The sequence below is a fragment of the Oncorhynchus mykiss genome, chromosome 11 (assembly GCF_013265735.2).
Source record: "Oncorhynchus mykiss isolate Arlee chromosome 11, USDA_OmykA_1.1, whole genome shotgun sequence".
Taxonomy (NCBI): Eukaryota; Metazoa; Chordata; class Actinopteri; order Salmoniformes; family Salmonidae; genus Oncorhynchus; species Oncorhynchus mykiss.
This window is the reverse complement of record NC_048575.1, coordinates 26,636,887-26,661,120: the sequence shown is the minus strand read 5'-3', so window position 1 is coordinate 26,661,120 and position 24,234 is coordinate 26,636,887. Positions and strand designations below refer to the sequence as shown.

At 48.1% G+C, this 24,234-nt stretch overlaps 1 protein-coding gene across 4 annotated transcripts in view; it reads right to left on the bottom strand.

The window, feature by feature from the left end:
* Positions 1-24,234, bottom strand: part of LOC110536591 (neuropilin-1a) — an 82,129-nt gene that overhangs the window by 39,156 nt on the left and 18,739 nt on the right. For all 4 annotated transcript variants that reach the window (XM_036935242.1, XM_036935241.1, XM_036935244.1 and 1 more), the window contains 4 exons: positions 18,580-18,761; positions 9,923-10,150; positions 4,713-4,868; positions 1,288-1,454 (listed from right to left, as the gene is read on the bottom strand). In XM_036935242.1, coding sequence (XP_036791137.1) covers positions 1,288-1,454; positions 4,713-4,868; positions 9,923-10,150; positions 18,580-18,761 — 733 coding nt within the window. The remainder of the gene's footprint in view (positions 1-1,287; positions 1,455-4,712; positions 4,869-9,922; positions 10,151-18,579; positions 18,762-24,234) is intronic.

Here is a 24,234-nt window from a genome sequence, read left to right as displayed (position 1 = left end):
ATATGTGTCTCCAAGCCAGCTTTACATTTAACAGATGCTCTTATCCTGAGCAAGAGCATACATTTCGGTACTTTTTCCTACTGGTCCCCCGTGGGAGTTGAACCCACAAACCCTGGCATTACAGGCACCATGCGCTACCAACTGAGCCACACCGGTGGACTATTATAAAGCCTCTTGAGGACTACATACGTACAGTCGAGGCAAACGTTCAACTTCTCAGCGAGGCGTGGACGGACTATCATAAAATAACTTGTATAGGTAATGTAGTGTATGGTTGGGTCAGTGGGGTAACCACTTCAACACAATAACAGGCTCTAGGGTATGTGACATAGCAGTGCCTTTGGGATCAGAGACAGAGCTCCAGTCTTTTCATATTAAGTTCTCTGTCTGTGAATGTTAATGCAGATCCCAGCACACATGCAGTACAGTAAAACCCTATGATAACCATGCGTGTGTGTTGGTGGATATGTCCCCCGGGGCAGTAACCACAGCGGATATGAGAGAGAGAGAGAGAGAGAGAGAGAGAGAGAGAGAGAGAGAGAGAGAGAGAGAGAGAGAGAGAGAGAGAGAGAGAGAGAGAGAGAGAGAGAGAGAGAGAGAGAGAGATACTTTGTGGAGTGTCTGGAATCCACAGCTAGCCTGGAGTTCCACAGGAAGCATAAATTAATCACCAGATTTCGGATCACCTCAAAAGATGTACCCAGCATGCCACAGGGGCGTCCTCAGAGCAGACAGACTTCTGGGATTGGACCAGGAAGGAGAGTCAACTCCACTATAGTCACCACTCTGGATCTGAGTCCCAAATGGCACCGTATTCACCAAATAGTGCACTACTTTTGACTTGGTCAAAAATAGTGCACGACATAGGGAATAGGGTGCCATTTTGGACACACACGAGTACAGACAGTGATTCAGCTTCAATAAGACTTGTAAAAAGCCTGTGGTTGTTTTGTCTTCAAGCAGCTTTGGGTGGATGACTTTGGAAAAGTTACAGCCACCATATTACTTACATGGTAATGAACTTTTTTTTTTTACTGCTATAAACACACCCCTTCTCTTCACTTATTTATCATGAGACATTAGCCACCTTTGAGAAATTCTATGATGACTTTGGGACACATGGCGGTCCCGCTTGGCCCAGTTGGTACAGCATGGAGCTAGCCACGCTAAGATTGGCTGAGGCCATCCATACGAATATGTATGCATATTGCATATGCATATATATATTTGGATAAAAGCATCTGTAGAATGTTATGTTTTACTTTGTGCTTATGGTGCAGACTGTACCTGTATCCACTCTTTGTTGTTGTCCTCCCCTGGTGTCCATGCGTTCTCATAGTAGTTGAGTCTGGCTCGCTCCGGGGACCAGCCAGGGTTGTACTGGGACGAAGCTACGATCTGCTCTGATGCTATCTCCCCTGACTCCATACCCAACGGGTCTGTACAGTCAAAGTCTGAGAGAGAGACAGAGAGAGTGAGAGAGCGATGTAGGTAGAGAGAGAGCGAGAGAGAGGTAGAGAGAGAGCGAGAGAGAGGTAGAGAGAGAGAGAGGTAGAGAGAGAGAGGGAGAGAGATGTAGAGAGAGAGCGAGAGAGAGGGAGAGAGAGACAGATGTAGTGAGAGAGAGAGAGGGAGCGATGTAGAGAGAGGGAGAGAGATTGAGAGAGAGAGAGAGAGAGAGAGAGGTAGAGAGAGCGAGAGAGAGATGTAGAGAGAGAGCGAGAGAGAGACAGATGTAGAGAGGGAGAGAGAGATGTAGAGAGAGAGAGAGAGATGAAGAGAGAGAGAGAGAGAGAGATGAAGAGAGAGAGAGAGAGACAGATGTAGAGAGGGAGAGAGAGATGTAGAGAGAGAGGGAGAGATGTAGAGGGAGAGAGAAAGAGAGATAGAGAGGGAGAGAGAGAGAGAAAGAGAGAGAGAGAGAGAGAGGGAGAAGTGGTGGGAAATAAGGGGAGAGAGATTGTGTAAATTTAGAGCTGAAAGCACCATCCAGTCATCCCAGGCCAGAGCACACATCAACCCCCAAAACAGAGCTGGTCCCTGGGGAGAGAGACACTCAGTGGCAGGGTCTGGGCTGGTACTCTGGTGGCCAGAATAAAGAGCCACATCAGTGCCGCCTCAGCTCAGCAGATCCTTGCTTCCGGTTCCTTTCTCCCACTACCACACACAGAGGCTTTAAATGGAAGGCAAGCACAGTGAAAGTGTGGTGCTACATCAAGACATAAAGCTTTAGTCATAAAACATTCAGTGTAGGGCTAAGTTCACTGTAACCTGTAATCGGAAAAGAGAAACTATTATGCATTAAAGTTGAGCTAGTAGTTTTTCCTCTGGTGCTGGTTCATCTCTCCTTTAAAGCTCCCTGTAGGCAGTTTATGTGTTTCGCACATGGTGCACATTTCCTAATATTGTTGTCCCTCGGGGTGTTAGGGCAGGTTTATTGTCGGTGTTCTGGGCCGTAAATCTCCCAGAATGCCCTGTCCCAAGCAGGATAGAGGGCATCTCCTTGTTTATGTTGACATGGTGCTACCGTCCAGGGTCAGCCAGTGTGTGTGTGCGTGTGTGTGTGTGCTTGTGTGTAAGTATACAACCACCGGCCAGGTCAAGAGGTGAGCTCTTTTTTCGCCATTCCCCGGAGTCCCATATGTAGCGGAGTTGTCTAGACGCTGACCCTATGACCCCCAGGGTCAGGCTCGGACCCTGGCCCCAGTCTGCCCCTGCTGTCTCTAGTCACCCACCCACCTACACCCACATCCCCACATCCCCACACACACGCGCACACACACACACACATCACACACACACACATCACACACACACATTAAGGCAGGCACACACAGTTACGTATTGTGTAAATCAGCGTTGTTCAGCGTCAAGCAGATGGAGAGACCATCTGTTTTAGCTCATAGACAGTCCCTGACTGCTGCATACCCTATACCTTACTCACTACTGCAGAGAGAGAGAGAGAGAGAGAGAGAGAGAGAGAGAGAGAGAGAGAGAGAGAGAGAGAGAGAAAGAGAGAGAGAGAGAGAGAGAGAGACAGAGAGAGACAGAGAGAGAGAGACAGAGAGAGAGAGAGAGAGAGAGAGAGAGAGAGAGACAGAGAGAGAGAGAGAGAGAGAGAGAGAGAGAGAGAGAGAGAGAGATGCAAAGATGAGGGGAAAAAATATATATATCACATTACACTCTTTTCTTCTCCTCTCTGAAAGACCCCCTTCTTCTTCTTCTTATCAACAAGTTGGAGGAGGAATCTGAACCTCTCCATAAACATCAACCAGACCCAGTTGAACTTCTATCTGCCCTCTGACTGTAAACAAAGAGTCTCTGGTTTTCAGCCCTGAGGTAAATGTGATCATGTGTGCTGCTATCAGCTATAAGCTATCAGCCTGCGTTTTAAGCAGCAGCCCATTCCGTGAAGTGTGGCGCTGGGGGATCAGGGAGATAGTCGGGAAGTGTTCCAAATGGCACCCTATTCCATTTAGAGTGCGCTACTTTTGACCAGAGCCCTTATGCAGCCTAAATCAGGGCTGTCAGGGAGAGGAGACGAGCCTGCTTCATCACCATCAAAGCAACACCTTATCCATCCTACATAACCCCCTCTCGACTGAAGTGTACAAGTCTTATAATATGTACGGGGTAAAAAGGAAAACCCATAGATTATACATCAAAGGGCGTAATAATACAGTCCTACTAGAGCACCACAGTGGATAAAAACTGTCAGAGACTTGATCTTCCGTCTCTCTGATATGAGGATCCATTCAGCCAGGTCGTAAAGCTGCCAACTGCATAATTAGGTAAGTACGACAGATGTCAAATAATGCAGTGACTTGATGAGTTCATGTTGGTGGATTAGTGTTTTGATTGTATCTGTCCCTATCTAATAAATGTAATACTGGTGGATTAGTGTTCAGTCTGAACACATGTTATGTTTACGTTGCCATGGTGCTGAGCTGTAGGGACTATAGGGACTGGTGACACAGGCAGTCATCGCTGTATGCGGCTGTGCTCAGGCTCTGTGTGAGTCTATCTAGGGACCTCAGCACACATGCATATCACTACTCCCCACGGGGGACCTAGCACCATCTGGGATGATTAGTGTTTTTTTAACACCAGTCATCGCCATAACAACCCGACAGGGGGGGGGGGGGGGGGGGGGGGGGGGGGGGGGGGGGGGGGGGGGGGGGTGAGAAGGAATGACTGGAGGGGTGGCTTGTGGAAAGATTTATGGGCTTCGAGGTGGTTGTGTTTCATCAATGAAATGTTTAGCCGGAGCATTTCTCAAATTGGGGTCATTGGGGCCGGGCCCCAGGACGAAGAGGACTGTTTGGAGGGGCTGGTGAGGCACTGTCCACCCCCGGTGTCTCTGCCCCCACAGCCCACTGTGTTGAAGTCAGGCCTCGTAAACTGGGGGAGATGGCCCATGCCTTGTATCACATCTCCTTAATGAAAAGACTGGGAGCTGTTGATTTATTAACTGACTTTAGTCCCACATTAAACTACACGTGTGGGAGTGGAACAGGGACCACCCCTCATATGTAGGGAGGGGTGTATGGTAGTTTCAGTATGTACAGGGATTGTAGCTTTATCATTCATGGTGAAAGGTCATTTTAGCAAATGCTAAATGTTGATATTTTTTTTACATTTTATCCTAGTAGACAGTTAAAATAATGCATCTCTCATTGTAATTGGACCATTGATGATAGACAGTCACCTACCTTCTGGCACGGTCCGTTCCAACACAGTGAAGTTGGCAGAGAATCCCTCCTTGGCGATGGCACTGTCTGTGTTGATTATCAGGGCCAGGATGCCCGTATAAGAGATGATACGACCAGGGGTGTTCTGACCACAGTACCGCCCAATGTACGGACCAACTGGAGAGAGAGAGAATGGGAAGGAGGGAGGGAGAGAGGGAGAGGGGGGAAAGGGGAGAGAGAGAGAGGGTGGGGAGATTGTCAGTTACCAAGGTCACAGCTGAAGGTGGGAGTGTGTGTAAAGTTAGGAGTTAAGCCAGTATTTGCTTGCCCTAGGCCTGTCACATGGGTGTTCATACACAATAAACACATACACCCCCCCCCCAACGGAGGTGAGAGAACTAGTGTGTTGATGAAGCTATGAGCAGGACCTAAAACCTGGGGCTGTATTTGTGTAAGACCAGAGAGGGTTTTCACTAAGTGACCTCATAAAGAGGCATGGAGAGGGAGAGAGAGAGAGAGAGAGAGAGAGAGAGAGAGGAGAGAGAGAGAGAGAGAGAGAGAGAGGAAGAGGGACTCCTTGTTAAGACGAAACAAGGTCAAGGTTTCCGTCTGTTTTGCACCAGTCATAAATTCCTGGGCCTTTTTTAAGTGAGTGATGTTTTAGTGTTGAGGTGGATATGTACGATCTGGCCACAGTGGAGAGAGTTCTCAAAGACTGGTTTAGTGTTGAGGTGGGTATGTACGGTCTGGCCACAGTGGAGAGAGTTCTCAAAGACTGGTTTAGTGTTGAGGTGGGTATGTACGGTCTGGCCACAGTGGAGAGAGTTCTCAAAGACTGGTTTAGTGTTGAGGTTGGTATGTACGGTCTGGCCACAGTGGAGAGACTTCTCAAAGACTGGTTTAGTGTTGAGGTTGGTATGTACGGTCTGGCCACAGTGGAGAGAGTTCTCAAAGACTGGTTTAGTGTTGAGGTGGGTATGTACGGTCTGGCCACAGTGGAGAGAGTTCTCAAAGACTGGTTTAGTGTTGAGGTTGGTATGTACGGTCTGGCCACAGTGGAGAGACTTCTCAAAGACTGGTTTAGTGTTGAGGTTGGTATGTACGGTCTGGCCACAGTGGAGAGAGTTCTCAAAGACTGGTTTAGTGTTGAGGTGGGTATGTACGGTCTGGCCACAGTGGAGAGAGTCCTCAAAGACTGGTTTAGTGTTGAGGTTGGTATGTATGGTCTGGCCTGGCCTGGCCTGTTTTAGTGTTGAGGTGGATATGTATGGTCTGGCCTGGTTTATTGTTGAGGTGGGTATGTATGGTCTGGCCTGGTTTAGTGTTGAGGTGGGTATGTATGGTCTGGCCTGGTTTAGTGTTGAGGTGGGTATGTACGGTCTGGTCTGGTTTAGTGTTGAGGTGGGTATGTACGGTCTGGCCTGGTTTAGTGTTGAGGTGGGTATGGTCTGGCCTGGTTTAGTGTTGAGGTGGGTATGGTCTGGCCTGGTTTAGTGTTGAGGTGGGTATGGTCTGGCCTGGTTTAGTGTTGAGGTGGGTATGGTCTGGCCTGGTTTAGTGTTGAGGTGGGTATGGTCTGGCCTGGTTTAGTGTTGAGGTGGGTATGGTCTGGTCTGGTTTAGTGTTGAGGTGGGTATGGTCTGGCCTGGTTTAGTGTTGAGGTGGGTATGGTCTGGCCTGGTTTAGTGTTGAGGTGGGTATGGTCTGGCCTGGTTTAGTGTTGAGGTGGGTATGGTCTGGCCTGGTTTAGTGTTGAGGTGGGTATGGTCTGGCCTGGTTTAGTGTTGAGGTGGGTATGGTCTGGCCTGGTTTAGTGTTGAGGTGGGTATGGTCTGGTCTGGTTTAGTGTTGAGGTGGGTATGGTCTGGCCTGGTTTAGTGTTGAGGTGGGTATGGTCTGGCCTGGTTTAGTGTTGAGGTGGTTATGGTCTGGCCTGGTTTAGTGTTGAGGTGGGTATGGTCTGGTCTGGTTTAGTGTTGAGGTGGGTATGGTCTGGCCTGGTTTAGTGTTGAGGTGGGTATGGTCTGGCCTGGTTTAGTGTTGAGGTGGGTATGTACGGTCTGGTCTGGTTTAGTGTTGAGGTGGGTATGTACGGTCTGGCCTGGTTTAGTGTTGAGGTGGGTATGGTCTGGCCTGGTTTAGTGTTGAGGTGGGTATGGTCTGGCCTGGTTTAGTGTTGAGGTGGGTATGGTCTGGCCTGGTTTAGTGTTGAGGTGGGTATGGTCTGGCCTGGTTTAGTGTTGAGGTGGGTATGGTCTGGCCTGGTTTAGTGTTGAGGTGGGTATGGTCTGGTCTGGTTTAGTGTTGAGGTGGGTATGGTCTGGCCTGGTTTAGTGTTGAGGTGGGTATGGTCTGGCCTGGTTTAGTGTTGAGGTGGGTATGGTCTGGCCTGGTTTAGTGTTGAGGTGGGTATGGTCTGGCCTGGTTTAGTGTTGAGGTGGGTATGGTCTGGCCTGGTTTAGTGTTGAGGTGGGTATGGTCTGGCCTGGTTTAGTGTTGAGGTGGGTATGGTCTGGTCTGGTTTAGTGTTGAGGTGGGTATGGTCTGGCCTGGTTTAGTGTTGAGGTGGGTATGGTCTGGCCTGGTTTAGTGTTGAGGTGGGTATGGTCTGGCCTGGTTTAGTGTTGAGGTGGGTATGGTCTGGCCTGGTTTAGTGTTGAGGTGGGTATGGTCTGGCCTGGTTTAGTGTTGAGGTGGGTATGGTCTGGCCTGGTTTAGTGTTGAGGTGGGTATGGTCTGGCCTCAGTGGAGAGAGTTCTCAAAAGCCACTGAGAAAAAGAGGAAAGAAATGGAGAGAAAGGGAAAAAAACGGAATAAGAGAATGTCAAAAGAAAAGAATGCAATAAAAGTGAAACCAGGACACACTCCACTGAGCACTTTAAATTAGTTCGTGACACATTGTGTGTGTGTGTGTGTGTGTGTGTGTGTGTGTGTGTGTGTGTGTGTGTGTGTGTGTGTGTGTGTGTGTGTGTGTGTGTGTGTGTGTGTTCCTCTGTCTAGATGTTAAGCAGGTCTGGAGGCCTGGTGCTTATCTCTGATTAGTAAGCCTGTGATCAGTGGTGAGTGAAGGTCAGGCTGCTGCCCTGCTCCCCTCTCAACCTATCACCTCCCCTCACTCTAACATGCCATGTACAACCAGGCCTTACATCCAGACACACAGATGAAAGGGAGAGGGGGTTCACCAGGACAGGGTCTGATGGCTCAGATTCAGCATTATAACACAGAAGGGGGGGGGGGGGGTGTATGAACTGGGGTTTAGGGGGGAAGGGCATTACTCCTCTACCATCCAGTGTAGGATGGCCTGGTGTGTGTGGTGGTGGTGGGGTGGGGTTGGGGGGGGGGGGGGGGCATCTCCTAAATGATCTGCATGACTCAACGGCACTATGAAAATGTTAAATGCTCTGTTGTGAACTCTGTGTCTCTGCATGTCTCTATGGTCCTGGTGGGAGGAGAGAGGAGGGGAGATGGGAGGAGTAGGGAAGAGAGAGGGGGGAGAGAGGAGGAGAGAGGATGGGAGATGGGAAGAGTAGGGAAGAGAGAGGGGGGAGAAGAGAGGAGGGGAGATGGAGGGAGGGGGAGGAGTAAGGAAGAGAGAGGCGGAGGAGAGAGGAGGGGAGACGGAGGGAGTGGGAGGGAGGAGTAGAGAAGAGAGGGGGGGAGGAGTGGAGAAGAGAGAAGGGGGAGGAGAAAGGATGGGAGATGGAGGGATGGGGAGGAGTGGAAAAGAGAGAGGGGGAGGAGAGAGGAGGAGAGATTGAGAGGGGGGAGGAGAGAGGAGGGGAGATGGAGAGAGGGGGAGAAGCAGGGAAGAGAGAGGGGGGAGGAGAAAGGAGGGGAGATGGAGAAGTAGGGAAGAGAGAGGGGGGAGAAGAGAGGAGGGGAGATGGAGGGAGGGGGTGGAGTAAGGAAGAGAGAGGCGGAGGAGAGAGGAGGGGAGACGGAGGGAGTGGGAGGGAGGAGTAGAGAAGAGAGGGGGGGAGGAGTGGAGAAGAGAGAAGGGGGAGGAGAAAGGATGGGAGATGGAGGGATGGGGAGGAGTGGAAAAGAGAGAGGGGGAGGAGAGAGGAGGAGAGATTGAGAGGGGGAGGAGAGAGGAGGGGAGATGGAGAGAGGGGGAGAAGCAGGGAAGAGAGAGGGGGGAGGAGAAAGGAGGGGAGATGGAGAAGTAGGGAAGAGAGAGGGGGAGGAGAGAGGAGGGGAGGTGGAGGGAGGGAGTGAGGGGGGAGGGAGGGAGGGAGGGGGGAGGAGTGTGCCTCCAGCCTTCTGTGCTAATGCACCACTGATCTAAAAGGCACCACAGGTACTGTGCCCAGCCCTCATCAGACAGGGCCTGACACACAGCACAGCCCCCAACCTCCCCCGACGTCTCCTCTGTCTCCTCCATGGCCTTCTGCCTCTACTGCCCCTCCCATGCTCCAGACCCTGCTGTCTCACACACCCAATTACTCTGGATGTGAGAAGTGTTACGTTGTTATTTCCAGTTTTTAGACCCCCAAACGACAAGAGAGAAGACATTGCTGTGGTTGGCTATATATTTTCTTTGTTTTCAATGGAAACATTATTTGCGCTCAGACAGGAATAAGAAACACTTATTCTGAGAGTGTTAAATAAACGTTTCAGAATTTCACATTCAGAATAAACGTGTGTTCCTGAGAGAGGGTAGTTTCATGTCAACGTCTCTGTTGTTTATCAGAGATGTCAGTGTTGTTGATGCGTTTCACCGAGGGATTCAAATAAAAGTGCTAATTATGTGACATAGACTGAGCCCGCGAGGTCTTCACAGCCTGGTTAATCAACACGGTTCTTCTTGGAGAATTTATACACCTTCTATATCATACCTGAAGCAAGTCTGACACTGTTCAAATCCATTCTAAACTCAGTGAGAAACAACAACTAAATCCCAACCTAGACAAAGAGTTTAGGTTGTTTCTGGACAGGGGAAAGTCCACTGGTCAACAGTAGGGTGGAGTACCACCCTTGTCTACATACCAGGCCTTCTCTCAACTGACAAACATAAACAACTCCCCCAACACAATAGGTGTCTGTATGGGAAGGAAGGGAGTACGGTAGATTATTTGAACTAGGACATGTTTGGCATTGAGCCATGATGACTAAGCTATGTGTCCAGTCCACATTCACCAGTCCTATTCAGTGTGTTTATATTACCATAGTGTATAATACTAACGCTAACAAAGATACTATATCTGACCAGATATTTGACTGTGGCTCACCTCCAGGGAAGCCGTCCCAGATCTCTAGCCTATCGTATCGACAGAAGACCCCGGTGGGAGGAGTGGTGTCAGGCTCCAGCTCGAAGCTCTCGAACTCCAGGATGATCTCGGACATCTTGGGGGAGAAGATCATGAAGGTGCAGTCCAGGTTGTTGGGATACTTCTCCGGGAAACCAGGTGACTTTATCACCCCGCTGTTAGACGTGAAGTTCCTGGAACATTCCGGACCTGAGAGGAGGAGAGGCAAATAGAGATTTTGAATTGATATATCTGTTTATTAAACCAGGGCTTTGACATCTATTTTGCAACTGAGAAAGAAGGAAAGAAAGAAAGGTTTAAGAGAAAGAGAGAGGAAGAGCAATAGAGGACAGAAAGAAGACAGAAATATTGAGGATAGACAAAGGGATACTTTAGAGTGTCTTGTTTTGTGGGATGAGAAGCTCTGTGAGCCAGATGGTGCTTTGAAGTGGTGCTTTATGGCACTGAGACCACCTTAACATGTTTGTCATTCATTCAATGGGCCGCCGACAGACCAAAGGCTGGAGAATATACACCACTCCTCCCTTCTCTCTCTCAACTTCTTATTCTCTTTCTGTCGTTGACTTCCCACTTCTGCATCCCTCAGTGTGTGTGTGTGTGTGTGTGTGTGTGTGTGTGTGTGTGTGTGTGTGTGTGTGTGTGTGTGTGTGTGTGTGTGTGTGTGTGTGTGTGTGTGTGTGTGTGTGTGTGCATGCGTGCGTGCGTGCGTGCGTGCGTGCGTGTGTGTGTGTGTGTGTGTGTGTGTGTGTGTGTGTGTGTGTGTGTGTGTGTGCATGCGTGCGTGCGTGTGTGTGTGTGTGTGTGTGTGTGTGTGTGTGTGTGTTGAATCTGCTGCTGCTGTAACATCTAGCCAGAGTGAGTATAAACATCATAGAAAAGCCTCAATCACCAGCATAGGGCTGAATGAACATGCACCCGGACACAAACACGCACGCACGCACGCACACACGCACACACGCACACACACACACACACACACGCACACACACACACACCAGTCCCCTCATTACACGTCTGTGCGACATATGAGAAGTGCTTAGAGAAAATTACAGCCTCAGCGATGAGAGGCAAGGGGGGCTACAAACACACACACACACACACACACACACACACACACACACACACACACACACACACACACACACACACACACACATACACACACACATTTGCCCGTTTTTTGTTTTATACCAACAAGTCAAAACATTTACTCATGGCTCTGTGGAGAAAAGGCTTTCAGCTGATGAGGGAAGTGAGCAGATTTCACACATTCGTCATTTTACACAGCTTCATGGCCAGACAAGTATGATTTATTAACACTGCTTGAAGATTGGCAGGACAAATACCAAAAACTGCATAAAAACGATTTAGTGGTATTCTAACTCAAGAGAGACCATTAGCCTGATGAACGGCACACCATCAGAGAAGACTAAACCATTGTTAACTCACGTTTTCATTACAACCATTAGTCGTAGAACTGTGCAGTGGTTAATGTCACTTCCATGTTATTCTGACAACCTTTCCATGGGCGCAGGCTGATTGAGGCAGAAATTGTGGGGGAGCCATCACCATCACCATCACCATGTGTGGCTAGTTAGATAGAGCTCTGTACACCAGTGTAACAGCCCACGCAGCTTAAGTGAATGTGGCAAAGTTTTTCCCCCTGTTATTTAGTCCTCTGCAGGCATCTCGCCAGGCCCCAAATTCAGGACCATCAGGACCCCTTCAATCTGTCTGACACACGTTGGAAATGAGAGGAGAGTGGCTTATGTCGTGGCTTTTTTGGGGGGAGGGGTCGAGGGCGGGCTGATGGGAAGAATAAGGCAAGGCAGGAACACCATTTCGGTTTGACTGTGATGCGAGTTGACATTTAGTGCTGCTCTGAAAGCTGCTGGTTTTCAAAACAGCGGGTCTTGCCATTACATTTTCCTTTGGAAAACCAAGAGAAACCAGAGAGCGATTCCAACTGCGCTAAAATATAATTCCCATAGATGTGGCTCTCCAGAACTCTGTTGGCCTCCACTTAAAGTCTGATCCTGGGGTCGGCTGAGTTGGGGGACGGAGGGAGGTTCAGGGGCCCACAGGTGTGTGTGGAACATAACAGACCAGACAACCGGCTACTCCATGGAAAGAAGTCTCCGACAGCCCTTAAGTGCACTGGACCACAGTTTGCTGCAGAGTTCCTAGTGGATATACAATTTAAAAGAAAGAACAGCTCGATATGGCTTCCAGACTGAAGCTCTGTCTGAGAGGAGCTTTCCACTTGGTCGCCGCTTTCTGTCGCTGTTGTCTCATATGATGTTTGACAAGTGTAGAATTGGTCCAAAAGAAAATCCTTTCAGACCAAAAAAAAAAACAAGAAAAATAAGAAAAAAAAGAATCCTTTCACACTGTGTGACTTTGCTCCCAATGCCTGTGTGAGGAGCGGAGAGGACGGCGCTGGCCACTCGCTAGGACTGCAGGGCTATCTTAGAGCAGGATCAAAGGACAGTCAAAGGGAGTGGGAGAGATGGAGCGCTAGGCTAGTGGGTAACAGGAGAGCATGTCTGTCTGTCTCCGCTACGTTCTCTCTGTGCCCCATAATTCCATGTTATCACCACCACCTCCTACATCCAGACGTCATCCCTTTCATAGTTTCATTCAGCCACAGAGCACAGAGGGACAGGGAAGGGCAAACTAGCGGCCATTGTGTGTTTTTGTGTGGGTGTCTTGAAAAAGATGATGGGCGCAGAGGAAAAGATCAGAACGGAATAAGATGGAATAAAGGAAGGGTCCATTCTCCCCTGAAGAGATAATCAGAAAACAGATTTCTCCTTGGTCTCATTTGATCTCGTTCTGCACGGAAGGTCATTCCTCAAAAGTTCCTCTCATCTCTAGCTACCTCTCTACCCACGGTGCTTTGTGTTTGCCTGATGGTATGCTACAGTTGAGCTATTTACTGTGTGCGTGTTTGTGTCTGTGTGTGGCCAGCTTCAGGAGGCAAATAATGTGGCATTGATAACCACACGTTAACCCACAACCCATTGTCTGTCTCTTTCTGGTTTTGCTCCTGTTGTTTGTGAATCGCATCGCCCCCGAGAGCCGTACCAAGATGCACAGGGCCTGTAAACACTCCAGAGCTTCTTCCTGAAAAACACAAACTTCTCAGAGAGAGGCTCAGTCGAGCGCATCCCAATAGCACCCGCTCTTCTACCTGCCAAGGCCCACCGCCACACACACACACACACACACACACACACACACACACACACACACACACACACACACACACACACACACACACACACACACACACACACACACACACAAACCTACAAATCACTTTAACTGAAAGAGATCAGACAGCATGCTGGAATTAAACAAACAGTATAATTTATGACGGGTGTTGAGACGAGCAGCAGCCTCAAAAACACAGTGTTATGACGGGTGTTGAGACGAGCAGCAGCCTCAAAAACACAGTGTTATGACGGGTGTTGAGACGAGCAGCAGCCTCAAAAACAGTGTTATGACGGGTGTTGAGACGAGCTGCAGCCTCAAAGCCTCAAAAACACAGTGTTATGATGGGTGTTGAGACGAGCTGCAGCCTCAAAAACAGTGTTGTGACGGGTGTTGAGACGAGCAGCAGCCTCAAAAACACAGTGTTATGACGGGTGTTGAGACGAGCAGCAGCCTCAAAAACAGTGTTATGACGGGTGTTGAGACGAGCTGCAGCCTCAAAAACACAGTGTTATGATGGGTGTTGAGACGAGCTGCAGCCTCAAAAACAGTGTTGTGACGGGTGTTGAGACGAGCTGCAGCCTCAAAAACACAGTGTTATGACGGGTGTTGAGACGAGCAGCAGCCTCAAAAACACAGTGTTATGACGGGTGTTGAGACGAGCAGCAGCCTCAAAAACAGTGTTATGACGGGTGTTGAGACGAGCTGCAGCCTCAAAAACACAGTGTTATGACGGGTGTTGAGACGAGCAGCAGCCTCAAAAACACAGTGTTATGACGGGTGTTGAGACGAGCTGCAGCCTCAAAAACAGTGTTATGACGGGTGTTGAGACGAGCTGCAGCCTCAAAAACACAGTGTTATGACGGGTGTTGAGACGAGCAGCAGCCTCAAAAACAGTGTTATGATGGGTGTTGAGACGAGCTGCAGCCTCAAAAACACAGTGTTATGATGGGTGTTGAGACGAGCAGCAGCCTCAAAAACACAGTGTTATGATGGGTGTTGAGACGAGCAGCAGCCTCAAAAACACAGTGTTATGATGGGTGTTGAGACGAGCTGCAGCCTCAAAAACACAGTGTTATGACGGGTGTTGAGATGAGCTGCAGCCTCAAAAACACAGTGGCTAGACCCCAAATGGCATCCTATTCCCTAAGGTCTAAAGTAGTGCACTATGTAGAGTTTATTTAACAGGTAAAAGTCACAAGTTGTTAAATATATCTTTCACATCTTCTAACCTCAAGTCCCAAAGTGCTAAGGATTTACTTTTCGTGTCAAAATCTTCAACGTACCCAAATCTTTACGGACACATAGACCAATCAACCAATCCCTATCCCAGTCTGTTGTCCCCACATGCATCAAGATGGCCACCATTGTTCCTGTTCCCAAGAAAGCTAAGGTAACTGAACTAAATGACTATCACACCGTAGCATTTACTTCTGACATCATGAAGTGCTTTGAGAGACTAGTCATGGATCATATCACCTCCACCCTACCTGACACCCTAGACCCACTCTGCCCTAACCCATCTGGACAAGAGGAATACCTATGTAAGAATGCTGTTCATTGACTACAGCTCAGCATTTAACACCATAGTACCCCCGAAACTCGTCATTAAGCTCGAGACCATGGGTCTCGACCCCGCCCTGTGCAACTGGGTCCTGGACTTTCTGAGGGGCCGCCCCCAGGTGGGGGTAGCAAACAACATCTCCACCCCACTGATCCTCAACACTGGAGCCCCACAAGGATGCATTCTCAGCCCTCTCCTGTACTACCTGTTCATTCTTGACAGCGTGGCCATGCATGCTTCCAACTCAATCATCAAGTTTGCAGACGACACTACAGTGGTAGGCCTGATTACCAACAGCTGAAGAAAAACAACTGAAATGGTCCACCCACACAGACAGTGTTTTGAAGAAGGCGCAGCAGCGCCTCTTCAACCTCAGGAGGCTGAAGAAATTTGGCTTGTCATCTAAAACACTCACAAACTTTTAGAGATGCACAATCGAGAGCATCCTGTCAGGCTGTATCACCGCCTGGTACGGAAACCGCAAGGCTCTCCAGAGGGTAGTGCGGTCTGCACAACGCAACACCGGAGGCAAACTACCTGCCCTCCAGGACACCTACAGCACCTGATGTCACAGGAAGGCCAACAAGATCATAGAGGACATCAACCACCCAAGCCACTGCCAGTTCACCCCGCTATCATCCAGAAGGCGAGGTCAGTACAGATGCATCAAAGCTGGAACCGAGAGACTGAAAAACAGCTTCTATCTCAAGGCCATCAGACTGTTAACAGCCATCACTAACATAGAGTGGCTGATGCCAACATACAGACTCAAATCTCTGGCCACTTAAATAAACGGACTTAATAAAGATATCACTAGTCACTTGAAATAACGTCACTTTAATAATGTTTACATATCTTACATTACTCATCTCGTATGTATATACTGTATTCTACATCATCTACTGCATCTTGCCTATGCCGTTCGGCCATCGCTCATCCATATATTTATATGTACATATTCTTAGTCATCCCTTTACATTTGTGTGTATTTGTGTGTATAAGGTAGTTGTTGTGAATTTGTTAGATTATTTGTTAGATTTTACAGCATAGTCGGAACTAGAAGCACAAGCATTTCGCTACACTCGCATTAACATCTGCTAACCATGTGTATGTGACCAATAAAATGTGATTTGATTTGAAATACGATTTCAACAGCTGACTTGGGGCCTCTTTCAACATGCTCGTCCCCTCATACATTTTCCTTTAGGCTAGGTTTGTCTATTTAGCATTTCAAAATGTTTCTTTAGATGGTGAAAGGAGACTGCTGTAATACCGTGTGGCTAATCATTGGTTACCACGGCGACATGGCACATGCCTTTAACATGACTGCCTCTCTCTCCCTCCTTCCCTGCCTGGTCAGGATTATTATGGACCAGGGCCTTAATGTCCGGAGGTGCTGTTCTAAGTCTGCTGAGCAAATCCCTGCTGCATATTTTCCATGTGTCGATCTGGTTGATAATTAGCCCAGTCCACCTAGTAACTAGCTACTTCTGGGTGGACGTTTCCTCGCCTGTAGCTACACTGATAGAAGGGTTAACGGGCAGTGGACAATTACTCTTTGGACACATAATCAAATGTTAACCTGAAGCTACAGCTGGGGGTGTGTGTCATTCATTCAAACAAAAACGCACACGCACATTCTCTCTCTTTTTGACGCACTGACAGGCATTTAGCATGTCAACATGCTTATGACATAATTTCCTCCTATGTTGACAGTGAGGGATGAGACAGAGCACCAATGAGGGGCCTTAAGCATAAAGAGAGAGTTTGAGTCTAAAGTTTCTATGGGGTGTGTGCCTGTGCCAGATGTGACCTGTGCCTATGAGAGCGCACACGAGATGAAAGCTGAACGGTCCACGTGCCCTGCATCAGTCTCCCCCTCTCCCTCACCTCTCCTCATTCCATCCTTCTCTCCTGGGAGTTGACACAGGTGTCCTCGTAAAAAGCGCTCGCAGAGCAGGAACATGATAAACGGCTCTGGGGAGTGAAATGCGGAATGATGGGGCTTTTCACTTAAAGGCAGGGCAGATAACCTCCCTCATCCCCTCCTCTCCCCTCCTTCCCAATCCCCTTTTCTCCACTCTTCAAATTCCATCGAAGTGAGCAGCATCAGGGAGAGGGGGAGGAGGGATGGAGGGAGGAACAGTGGCATGATCCCTGCCTCTCTCCCCCTCTCTCTCCCCCTCTCTCTCTTTCTCTCTCTCTTTGCCCACTTCAATGGGCCCGGCGCCAGGCTTGATGTGGCTCTGAGAGTTACAAATTGCAGAGCTGTTAACCAGAAGCATATGGCTTCTTTCAGAAGGAGAGGGACCTTTTCTGAGACACTTGAGGAAGACTTTAAGTGAGACAAGATGACAGGATAAACATAAAGGCTTCTAGTCAGGAAGGATGGCCTGTTTGTCTTCTGAAATCCGGCCCGGACCATTTGGCCTAAACGGGTGATGTGCCTGGCTGCCACAGAAGAACCGGCCCGGTCCTGACGGCACAACCATGATGCCAGCTTTACAGGGGATGGTCCGGAGCAAAACATCCCCCCAGGACTACAGCATCCTGGGTAGGCTCCAGTAGGCTCCAATAGGACATATTCCCCTCTCAGTGAAAACACATCTGGATATCAATATGATATATTTCTCCATATCGCAACGCCCTGCATTCAGCACTTCTTCCCCCCATCCCTCGTAGCCCAGGGGCCCTAACCCAGCTCGTTTCTAATCAGTCCTTTTAATGGATGAGACTGGGAAACACCTCCTCAGAGGAATGTGGTGTGTACAATTGAACTGCCTCATCAACAGGGAATGCTGCACTTCACTGAAGTGTGGGGAGATGTGTGTGAGGCAGCTGGCGTGTGGGCGCATTAACATCAGATCAAAGGGACACACACGCACGGATACACACACATACCCTACCCCTACACACACACACTTCAGAGATTAAAAAGAGGGCCCTGTCAGGGCTTCCATCTTCTCTGAGTGTCTGGGTCATCCCATAGACTGGCTGAGGGTTAATTAATCAGAGTGGAGTCTGCTCTCTGTTGCACCTGTCTGTGTCCACCCTCTCTCCCAGTTACTCAATGGAAATCCTTTCCCCAGCCCTCCATAAACACAGGAAGCCAAGGCAACAACAGGAAGCTCTGCCTCTTGTGTGGTCTTCAGATAAAGGAGGAAGAACATCCCATGACAGTATTGGTGAAAACAAGACTGAGATTGTATTGTTGAGGAAGGAACTTCTTCAGGGTTTTTTGACGACAGCTGAATATATGAATTTGAATTTAGCCTATCAGAAACAGGAAGCCATTGATGACTCACCCTCTCCACTTAACCATGATGATGTGGAGTCACGTAAACCGAGGAAGAGGACATTTCTCAGTCTGGATGAACAAGAATCATCATGTGTCTATGACTACAGTACGTCTCAGAAGTACTGCAAGAAACAATCAGTTGCTACAGATTGTTGATGGAGAATATTTGCGTTGGTATTTTATTAAGGTTCCCGATTAGCTGCTGCCAATTAAGGCAGTTATATACACATGGTACACATTAATATATATTAATATATACACATTAATATATACACATTAATCCGTTTGTGTGGAGCCATATTGTTTAGCATATGTAATACCTTGATGCATTAAAGCAGCAGGACTAAATGGCAAACAAACCAGGAAACGAGTAGAAACATCCTCTTTATGCTAATTATACTCGTGATTAGACGTCTCGGCCTCCTATGTATCATCCCTCTTCTCCAAAGCGACGTCCCGAGCTGTGTGTGTGTGTGTGTGCGCGTGACGAGATTTTGTGATCGCGTGTGTGTGTTTTTCATTCACTTGGTCTCCTCTCACCTGTTTTGAAGACCTCATAGCGGATGGAGAAGCCTGCTCCATGGGTCTCGTAGTCGGACACAAACTTGATGTAGAGCTGGTTCCCAGAAGACACCACGGGTGACGGGGCGATCTTCCCACAGTACTTCCCCACCAGCTGACCATTCTCATCCACGCCGTCACGCACCTCCACATAGTCATACCTGAACAAAGGAAAAAGAAGAACATGTCACATGTTGTATTGGGTAGGTATAATACACACACACACACACACACATACACACAACTAGTTGGAAATGATGGACCAACAACCAAGTTTATGTTTTGATAGTTGCTCCTCCCTAATGCAGAGAAAACATGCTGCAGTAGTAATGAGATCGACAGGATAAACCCAGGAACAAGCGGGCAGGTTCATATTCTCTCCACGTGGCACAGCTCCACGTTGTTAGATAATGCCGACACTGCAGAGATTCTAGAACAATGACTCCCAGCTGTACTAAGTCTAGGTTTACATAACGCTGTTCAGGTGAAGCTGAGAGTGTGTGTTAGGGCTGGTCTTCTCCCTGGTAAAGGGACAGATGCCTAAAGAGAGAAGTGTGTGTTGGATTATATTTATTATATCTGTGATGTGTGTGTGTGTGTGTGTGTGTGTGTGTGTGTGTGTGTGTGTGTGTTATACTCCTCGAAGGTACAGTGAGACCATCAGACACAGGTGAAAATGCAATCAGGCGGCAGCCACGTGCGCACGCTCCAAAACCTACTAAAATGGCATTTCAGACGCATGGCTGTTGACGTGAGGAACTGGCTAATTGAGTCAGCATGAAGCTTTAAGACCAGGGAGGAAAGCGCCTTCCGAATACGAATGGGTAGCAACGGGAGCCAGGCCACACACACACATTGTGTGTGAATAACATAAGATGGAGTGAGTCAAGGCAATCTGAATCTGAGCAATGGGTGGTCTGAATGAACACAGCCTAAGGTGATCTAGACTGATAAACAAAGTTTGTGTGTGTGTGTGTGTGTGTGTGTGTGTGTGTGTGTGTGTGTGTGTGTGTGTGTGTGTGTGTTTATGCCTATGCGTGTATGCATGTGCTGGATAGATACATACTCCATGCTTTGTTTTCATTGTGATTGACATGCAGAGTGCAGTAAGGGGAGCTGTGTGGGTTCAGGTTACCATGGTATTTAATCACCCATAACGCCCATTCCCAATGAATTCAGCTCGGTGGGGCACTTATCTAATGTATTCCTGCTCAAACCTCATGACCTGCTGTCTTCTCCCTCCAATCCTCCTTCTCATTACTGTCAACCATTAAAAACACATAACCTAGACCCAGCTACTTAATGCATCCGTACACCCACCGCTAGCTGGCGCAACCGCGCATCCCCGCGCACTTCGCTAAAATATGTGCCTCCTAGGCTAACTCTAGGAAGAGTCTGCTTTCTCCGTTTGGCTACACCCCGATCCCCAAATGACTGTCAATACACTTTCACTTCAACAAGTGAAGGTAGGCCAATTCACTTAATGCTTATGGTATTTGCACAATAGATGACTCAGGCTACACTCTGAGTGATGGATTGGAATAGGGGGCTATCCCTCGGGTGGAAGGAGACAAGTATCCACATGATCCACCCTCCACCCCTCTCAAATGGTTTCTTTCGCCTGCTTTGAATTACACTTAAATGGGGGGTATTTGGGAAATGTTAAGGAAGGCGCCACGGGCGACACAGGAGAGGGGGGCACACACTGGATCATTAGAAAGTGCTTATGGCAACCTGCAGCTTATCAAGATATGATCTCAGAAAGAGGTCATATCTACTGTAAGCCATATGTTTCTGTGGTGGGGTGTACAGCTTTGTTCAGTATCCCCTTCTGCAATATTGGGCTCTCTCCTCTCTCTCTGCAGACTGAGTCGGACCTTTCCATTCCACAGCTCACAGCACAGAGGGCATCAATCTGTTCTGTTGTGTTCTGTCTATAATTCACCTCTCTTACTCTGGTACATCATCGGAAGCCTCAGAAGACCTCATAAAGACGGCGCAGTGGGAGAGAGGATGTAGACGGAGGGATGGAGAGACAGAGGAGTCGAATGAACGAGGGAATGTAGGATAACGCGCCCTGGGGGCTTTCTGTCTGCTTACGAGGCAAAACAAAAAGAGTTCTTCATTGCTTCAACAATGTCTGGCCCTGGGCCTTCTGTTAGCCGGGTGGTTGTGTTTCAGCAGGTCTATAGGCACCGCTATGATCTGATCTGAGAGCAGTGGTTCTGTGGCCTAGCCCAAGCTGTTGTCATCTGGAAGTCATTATAGGATCGTTTGCAAGGCTGGACAACGCAAAGCTTTCGATTGACAGACATATTAACCTTGTACTGCAATGGGTTAAATCAGGGTCACACAGAGTGATTCTTGGTAGTCTTATACAAATCTACCTTGAAACAAAAGTATACACCTCACACACATGGTTATGGGCTTAAACATGTACCATGTCAGATATAGAGTTGAGTTTGCATCCCAATATTACACTTTATATACATCACAGAAGAATTGAAATATAACAAAACTGTTTGACATAGAAACACTGCATTTTCGGTGTGTTAAAAAATATATATGTTTATTCATTATGAAATGATGTGTGTGTGTGTGTGTGTGTTTGGGAGCCCTCTGAAGTGAGGGAGGTCCGTTAACAACAACCATAATGCCTGACCCAAAGACCCCGGACAGACAGACACCCTTAGAAGGGAATACCGTTCCCATCCAAACACAGAGGCGGTGGCCTACTTTTTAAGCTTGGCCAGTCCTCCAGCTGCCCTCGATTCATCATTTCATTTAAAACTATCCTCAGGCTCCACAAAGTTACATTTGGAACCCCCCCCCCCCCCCCCCCCCCCCACAGACAGTATAATAATTTGTTACGTTACATGTTGTCGTTTTCCCTTATAGACAGTAGGATCCAGCTGAATCATGCCCCAGCTATAACATTTCATTCATCTGTCTGCTCCACTCCAGCCTGGATGTGCCTCCCACAACACTAACAGTGAAAATGGTCTGCCAATCCAGAGGGGAAATTAAAAGCAAAAAAGGGATGAATCTAATTCTCCCCGACCATCGCTTCAGCGCCTCCAAATGTATTACCCTGCCTTCTTACTGCGGGGAGCGAGAGAAAGCAATCCTGCTGTGTCAAACGGGAACATTAACCCACCTCACACAACCCAAGAGGAGGCGATGAACCACAGGCTAACAATATAACACAGTTTAAACTGCCTTCAGCTTTCCCTTTTAGAAATGATGATCTCTCTAGCTCTATATAAAAGAAAAAGCATAGGATGTGGTTATGATAGATGGGATATGATCCTGGTTAATAAGGAATAATGTTAGAAAGCGCTGTTAAAGCTCGATACAACAGGTTATAGTTCTTTAATCAGGCCCATTTAGAAACATAAGTCCATGACCGAGTAGAAAGCTATAAAACAAATGTACAAATATTCTTCGATATTCTTTCGCCTGGTAGAACTGTGTCACAGCAAACTGTCAAAGATTACGTCCGAAATGGCAGCCAAATCCCTACAGTGCATAGTGCACTACTTTTGACCAGGGCACATGGGGCAATAGGGAATAGGGTGCCTTTTGGGATGCACTCCAAGTCTGTCCTCTAGTGTTTCTTTTTCTAGAAACATGTCACCTCCAAACATGACCAAAACAACTCCCAGGGTTAAAACTAACTAAAGTGGTCCAAACAACAGAACTGAGCTGGGAGGCCTATAGAGTGCGTCCTAAATGGCATCATTTCCCCTATATAGAGCACCAGTACACTATGGGGTACAAAAGTAGTGCACTACACAGTGAATAGTGAATAGCGTGTGATTTGGGACGCAGCCTCAGAGAGTTCTAGATGGGATTTACAGGTAAAGCCTGTTGTCAGCTGTCCAAAAATTCGCGCTCTGAGATCTAAAATTCTGCTCAGGTGCTAGCGAGACGTCAGGGCTAACAAACTGTCACTCAGGACTGGAGCATCACATCATTACTGTTTCTACAAGGAGGCCGCCGTCCTTCTTTTTCCAAGCGTGAAGGGGACGTACCTCACCAGGTCAGATGGACTGTGCTTACAGCTTTCCTCCAGCATGTCACATTCATTAACCCACAACTATAATAATAGTCTCACCCAACCTCCTTCCCCCTCTCCTCCCCTCCTCTCTCCTCAGGTCTGTAATGAACTAACTGTCAGTTGCTGAGTCTGACAGACAAGGAAGGAACAGGGTGGGCAGCAACAGACTCTACATTTAAACGTCCGACTCCGTCTCACACTAATCGAGTTATTAACTTTGTGATTTCAGACTGCCGAGTAGCCAGGGTAGGAAAGACCCACAGTTCACTGAGCTGAAATGGAAACTTGGACGTGAGACATCAAGGGTGTCTCAAGCAATCAGTGGCTTTTTATAGCTTCTTACTCCAACAGTCCTGCATTCAGCCAACGGGAGAGAGTCAGGACAGATTAGTGCCTAACCAAGTCCCCTTAGAACCGGTGTGTGTCTGTGAGTGAGGGAGTGTGTGTGTGTGCGTATGTGTGTGTGTGTGCATGGGAATGTGTGTGTGTGTGTGTGTGCTTGGGAATGTGTGTGTGTGTGTGTGTGTGTGTGTGTGTGTGTGTGTGTGTGTGTGTGTGTGTGTGTGTGTGTGTGTGTGTGTGTGTGTGTGTGTGTGCGGGAGGGTGTGTGTGTGTGCAGGAGGGAGGGTGTGTGCGGGAGGGAGGGTGTGTGCGGGAGGGTGTGTGTGTGTGTGTGTGTGTGTGTGTGTGTGTGTGTGTGTGTGTGTGTGTGTGTGTGTGTGTGTGTGTGTGGGAGGGAGGGACCCACCCAGTGGTGGAGGCCACCACCATCACCACCATTCTGAAGAATGATTAGAACCGAAGTGTTTAGAAGTGGGCTAAGGAGGGGAGAGCGGAGGAGAGCTTCTCATTTGGCCCTTATACCATACCACATGGCTGTATAAGATCCTCCCTACACAAAGTCCTCCACAGCTGCATCCATCAAGGCTTTTGCGTGTCACTCGTTCTGGCGAGCCTCGCTTGGATCAGCCCGGCCCAGCTCATTGCAAAGCCCAGCCAATGTCATATTTTTAGATGTGACTGGTTGGTTTTGATTTTTGAGGCTGCTTCTGCAATTACCATTATCATTGGTGGATACAGTATATCATTATCAGATCATTATCATTGATTGATATATCATTATCAGATCGTTGTCATTGGTGAATGACATTGTTGAGAGATCCTGCATGCGTTCTACCCAACAATCAGTTGAATGAATTTGGGTATTTAGACCCAATTATTGCATCTCAACACAACACAATGCACCTTCATTAGGAAATATGAGAGAGAGAGAGCAGACAGAATGTGGAGAGAAGTTAGTTAGCCTTAGGGGGTCGCTATCTGCTAAACTTGGCGTTGGCTCACGCTAGGGTAGAGGAAGGTATGTGGGGGAGGGGGAGAAAGACAGCTAGAGGAATAGAACCAACCACACAAGCGAAGGTCTGCAAACCTCATGTCCTTGTCGTACGTGGAAGGCTTTGTGCTGTTTGCTGTTTTAGCTTCTCGTAAACTACGAGGTGTGTTCAGCTTACACACTTTCTCCCTAGGCCCTACAGAAAGCCCAGAAGACCAAAACAGATCAGTACCATATTTCT